The 6,128-nt window shown below is 32.6% G+C and overlaps 1 protein-coding gene across 1 annotated transcript; it reads left to right on the top strand.

Annotated features, from left to right (window-relative positions):
* Positions 1-3,389: 3,389 nt before the first annotated feature.
* LOC145031862 (AAA-ATPase At3g50940-like) lies at positions 3,390-6,128 on the top strand. Its single transcript, XM_078980507.1, has 3 exons — positions 3,390-3,427; positions 3,985-5,242; positions 5,463-6,128. The coding sequence occupies exons 2-3, from the start codon at positions 4,208-4,210 to the stop codon at positions 6,018-6,020; spliced, it is 1,593 nt and encodes a 530-aa protein (XP_078836633.1). The 5' UTR covers positions 3,390-3,427; positions 3,985-4,207; the 3' UTR covers positions 6,021-6,128.

The following is a 6,128-nucleotide window of genomic DNA, read 5'->3' as shown; positions in this document are numbered from 1 at the left end:
AATTCCAGGTAAGTACTATCAAACATCATTGCTATAATATTGATTGTATGTGTGTCCCTCATTCGGTTTTTATGGATGTGTGTATTTGATGTTTAAATCAGTTCGGTTTCTATGGTTGTGTGTGTTGGATCCTCAAGAACTTCTATGGTCGTGTTTGTTATTCTGTGTTTGATTTTGTGTTTTGCATTTTGAATTTGTATTATACAGTTAATTTTTTTTTTAAGTTTGCGTGAGGAATTTTATTTTCTTCGATTCATGTGTATGTGTGTCTGTGAAATTCGTCTTCAATCTAAATGAAAATTTAAACCCTTATGTCTATGGATGTTATTAACCCTTATATGTATGTGGATGTCATTCCCTATTTCTTTCAACCTGTTTAATGAATAAAACAAGTATGTTGTAGGAAAAATATCAAAATTTTGAAGCCCAATGGTTCTTCACTTATGTATGTATGTGTATTTAACATGATTTTCTTTACCTGATATACCCTTACCCCATGCAATCCTCGTGTTGGTTGAGTCATTATAAATTGTTGATGTCAACTGATGCTATTTATCTTTTCTATTGTAGTCATTTGAATATGTGAATATGATAGTAAACAGGGGCACAATTGGTCATTTAAATCTGTGAATATGAATGAACTCCAATATATTTACCATATATTTACTCATGCCAATTTTTGAATGAACTCCAATCGATAAACAATACTCGTCCATCACAGTTTGCCGATTTCCTTCTTTTGAAGTCGAACTGTATATAAATTGTTTCAGAGAAAAAAAAATCACATAATATCTGTCTTCTCACAATTTCAATGTTATATGTACGTATCTATGATTAAGGTTATTGAAATTTACTGTTTAACTCAACTGAAAATATATAAAACTGATGTAACCCATGTTTGAGTTTTTTAGAAGTGGAATTGGATGTTGATTTAATGCGTAAAAACCACAAAACATAGGAAGAATTTGCAGTAAAGAGATTAGTTTGTATGTACTATGTTTGTGCAAAAAAAAAAGTACAGATTATGACCTATTCTAATTATATTCAAGTCAAAAAAAGGTTTAGATTATGACCTATTCTCACTTCACATATAAATGTCGCAAAATTGTTTTTTTTTTTTACTTTTAGCGACAATTTTTACATTTTTCATACCGGTTCTCATGTATTCTTGGGTTTCTCATGAATTGAGATTTTATATTCTTATTTTGTGTATAATCAATTGATTAAAGTTTGAAATTTTAATAAAGACTCACAATGAAAAAGATGTTTGGATAAAATTTCATGAGGCATGAACTCTGCCACTAGCAATCTCTCATTTCCTTCACAGCAAGATCCCAATAAATTGGCTAATCTTTGGCTCCTAAGTGGCTCCACTGCTTTTGCTTCATCCTATAACACGAAATTGTTTAACTTTTTTTTTATCAAATTGAATAAATTATAGAGTAAATTACACGGATGATCCCTATGATTTTGGTTAATTTGTACGTTTGGTCCCTAACTTATTTTTTTAACTTGGAAGGTCCCTACAGTTTGTTTTGTTGCACTTTTGGTCCTTGTCTTACCTAAAAGGAGTAAATGACTATTTTGCCCTTGATTTTTTAAATAAAGCGGGGTATGTAAGGCAAGGAAATGTGAGGTGGAAGTGGGGTTGTGGTGTGTTTATTTAAATAAATTAAAAAATCAAGGGCAAAATAGTTTTTTTAGGGTAAGACAGGGACCAAACGTGCAATAAAAACAAACTGTAGGAACCTTCCGAGTTAAAAAAGTAAGTTAAGGACCAAACATGCAAATTACCAAAAACCATAGGGACCATTCGTGTAATTTACGCCAAATTATATATGTTATTTGGTTAATAAGATTTGAGTTTGTTTTTTCTTGAAAGATATCAGGAAAATTGTAGACATCCGATAACAATCATACTATTAGTAAATCACCAAATCTGAAATTATATCAATACTATGCTAACTACATAAATGCAAAAAATTGATTGTTTTTCCCTTATTTAAATAACTACTTTATAATAGCTCACATTTCTACCATATTATCTTTTTTCTCCTGAATTAATTATAAAAACATTATATCATACAATGAAACATTATAAAATATCTAGAATTTAACATCGTAGTTTATAAAATTTTGATTTTTAACAATTTTTCTGTAACAGAGTACTTTTGCTGTGTGTAACTGATTTATCCTGAATTACTACATCTTTTACATAATAAATGCAAAGTAACAAATAAAAATAAATTCATAAGTATGCTATAAATAAGATTGTACTTTCAAAACTATTTTTTATAAGAAATTATCTTTCTTTTTCTTCAAATGTATGATGTTAAATTACACGTCAAGTTGGAAGTACCAAGTTTTGATATTTGCATATATGTTGTAATAAAATATAGATATCGCAACAAATTTGATTGTTTTACCCCTACTCTAAGAACTACATTACAGTGTTTGTATTAATATGAAAGTGTTACATTAAAAATTGCTTAAAGTTTATAACTTGATATAATTTTTTTAGGAAACCTATGTAGTATGCGGGTCTCACACCTAGATCTTGCAACAAATTTGATTGTTTTACCCCTACTCTAAGAACTACATTATAGTGTTTGTATTAATATGAAAATGTTACGTTAAAAATTGCTAAAAGTTTACAACTTGATATAATTTTTTTAAGAAACTCGTGTAGTATACGGGTCTCACACCTAGTATATATATATATATATATATATATATATATATATATATATATATATATATATATATATATATTTGAATCACTGTCCTAATTCCTTTGCATATATGACATGGGTTTACATAAATGAGCGTGAATTAGGATTAGTGATTTCGCGCTTAAGTGAGTCCATTATGAGCCCAACAATTTTAAGTTATATTCGTATTTTTAGTAAGGCTTGGGCTTGGTGACGGATGACTAAAGCGTTTGTTGATAATTTAGAGGAGTTATGTCTAATAATTAATGATTAGAAGTTTAAAACACTTTATTTTTTGTTACATTATTTTATATTATGGGAGTTATTTTATTTTATTTTTTAATATTACTGCCTTACTGGAGTTATTTGATATTAGTAATACTTATTCGTAATTTAGAACACATTTTCTAACGGATGTCTGATTGGAATTATTCTGCAAATTAATGTTGTAAAGTCATTTATTGGGTAATTATTGTGGTTTTAAATGTATGTTACAACTTACATACGAATATTTAGTTCTGTCCATTACATTCATACATTAGATAAAGTGCTAAAGAATAGTTCGCTTTAGAGAATTAAACTTAGGATGAGGTTCAACTTACTTCTTTCATAGGTTAAGCATAAAGCTAAGTTTAGTTCTATAAAAGGGTTTGAGTGGTATTTCACTTAACATCACGACTAACGTTAAGTCAATGAACTGGAAATTCCAATTATAGGTACTCAATCTCCATACAAGTACTTCATGTTTCTTTTTTGCCACATTTCACCCATAACTATTTCATTTTTTTTCTTTTCATTGCAATTACGGTATTACCTGTACTTAAGGTAATCGGATTGTTTTAAGGCTCATTAACATTGATTTAACGAGGTTCCTTCAATTGACTATTTGTCTTATATCTTAGCCATTGACAAAAGATGTTAATAGTCATCTTATGTTAGTAGCAATGTAGCATCAACTATCAACTCTAATAAAGTGAATTCATAATTAATGCATCTAAAATGTAAGTAATCATCGTATCAACAAAACTCCATGTCCAATAAATAAGACTACTTGCCAAAATATTTATTTATAAATTCCCAATATTTGATCATTCTCAACATTGCCTGAAAGTATAATAATGCTAATACCCCAAAAATATCAATTACTTTGGATGAAAGATGCTCAAATCTTACAACTTACTTGTATTTGTTAAGGTTCACTTGTTTTAATTTAATCCAATAATTCAAGAATTTATTAAAGAAAAACATTATATTTATATTTGCAACCTGTTAGGCTGTTGCAGGTTTTTTAAACATTTGATTGGGGTTCACGGCAAGCCTATTTGTAGTTTCTAGGAATAATTAATAAAGAGATTAAAAAACTCCGTCAATGTTCCAAGTAAACCAAGTCAACGCACCCACACTATAAAACCCCCTAATCATGCCAACAATAAACTCCAACCCTTGATCTACATCTCCTTACAAAATCCCCTAAATCCTAGCCCTTCATTTCCACAATGTCATCGTCAACCGAATCCAAAATCGCCATGGCCAAAACAGTCGTTTCCACCATTGGTTCCGTCGCAGCGGCGGCAATGGTGGCTCGCAGCGTTGGCCGCGATTACTTGCCTTCTGAATTCCAGGAATACCTCTATTTTGGCTTTCGAAGCTTCATCAACAAGTTCTCCACACAGTTAACCATGGTTATCTACGAATTCGAGGGGTTTCAAGAAAACGAAATTTACATCGCCACAGAGCTTTACCTCGCCGCCCGGATTTCTCCCCAGATCCACCGTATGAAGATCACCAAACACACCAGCGAGAAAAACATCACCGTTGCCATGGAAACCAACGAAGAGGTTACCGATGTTTACAATGGAGTCAAGTTCAAGTGGTGTTTGCTGTCTAATAAGGCGCCGACGAGAGAATATCATCCTAACGATGGTATGATCGGAACTTCCCGATCCGATGTTCGAATGCTAGAACTCACATTTCATCGGAAACACAAGGATCTTGCTTTGAACGAATACCTTCCGTTTATACTTAATGATTCGAAAACGATGAAACAAGAAGTGAAAAGCGTGAAGCTATTCACCGTCGATCCGATGATGATGCATTCAAACTCTCCGACAATGTGGGCGCCGGTGAATCTAGATCATCCATCGACCTTTGCCACACTGGCAATGGATACAGATGTTAAGGAGAAGGTGATGAAGGATTTAGACAGGTTTATACAGAGGAGAGAGTATTACCGGAAAGTCGGAAAGGCATGGAAGAGAGGCTACCTGCTGTATGGTCCGCCGGGGACGGGAAAATCAAGCTTGATCGCCGCCATGGCGAATTACTTGAATTTTGACATCTACGACTTGGAGTTGACTGATATAAGGTCAAACTCGGAGCTGCGGAAGTTGTTGGTGGGGACTGCTAACCGGTCGATACTGGTGGTGGAGGACATTGATTGCTCGGTGGAGTTCCATGATCGAGAGGGAGCAGAAGCTGCGAGATCTTTTGCTCTACAAAATCAAGGATGGGATTACCGGGAAACACCCAAGGTTGGTAATTTTAAATATTTGCTTATATTTATAAAAATAATATAATGAATAAATTTATAAAAAAATCAGATAAATTACCCATTGACATTTTTACAATTAATAACATTTTATCATGGGTGCTGTCCCGGATAATAAAAACAATCATGCAAATTACTCCAAACCACATGATCATTCATATAGTTTACTAATAACGAAACTAATAATTATGTATTTTTATTAGGTAACATTATCTGGATTTCTCAATTTCATTGATGGATTATGGTCAAGTTGTGGTGACGAAAGGATCATCATATTCACCACAAACCGAAAAGACAAACTTGACCCTGCACTCCTTCGTCCTGGTCGTATGGACGTTCATATCAACATGTCATACTGCACTCCCTGTGGGTTTCGGCTGCTAGCTTCCAACTATCTTGGGATAACGGAACATAATCTTTTTGAAGAAATCGAAGATTTAATTTGCAAGGTAGATGTCACCCCTGCTGAAGTAGCGGAGCAACTTTTGAAGGATGGTGATCCTGACATTGCTCTTGGTGGCCTTATTGATTTTTTCGATGTGAAGTTTAAGGAGAATGAAGAGGTCAAAGCAAAGGCAAATAAAAAAGAATTAGCTAAAGCAAAGGCAAATAAAAAAGAATTAGCTAAAGCAAATGCAAAGATTGAAGATGAAGAAGCTTTAAAGAATAATGAAGAGAATACACAAATTGAAATGAATGAAATTCATTTAATATCAAGTAACGGATTTAGTGGTGAACCTTATCCGTCACTAAGAATGTAAAATTATCAATGGATTATCGAACACCAAGAGAGAACGAAAATCTCACACAGATTTACTACAGGTTAACTACAAATTAGCAATGGGAAGGGTCTTGTTGCAGTTCATTTA

This window comes from Lactuca saligna, chromosome 2, assembly GCF_052625555.1.
Source record: "Lactuca saligna cultivar CGN05327 chromosome 2, ASM5262555v1, whole genome shotgun sequence".
NCBI classification, from domain to species: domain Eukaryota; kingdom Viridiplantae; phylum Streptophyta; class Magnoliopsida; order Asterales; family Asteraceae; genus Lactuca; species Lactuca saligna.
Note: the sequence above shows the minus strand (reverse complement) of the source record. Positions and strands in the feature narration are given on the sequence as shown.

Bases quoted from the DNA above. Each gene is read 5' to 3' on its own strand.
- LOC145031862 (XM_078980507.1), top strand. From the start codon at position 4,208: ATGTCATCGTCAACCGAATCCAAAATCGCCATGGCCAAAACAGTCGTT. The intron at 5,243-5,462 runs GTTGGTAATTTT...TATTTTTATTAG, and splicing joins ATTACCGGGAAACACCCAAG to GTAACATTATCTGGATTTCT.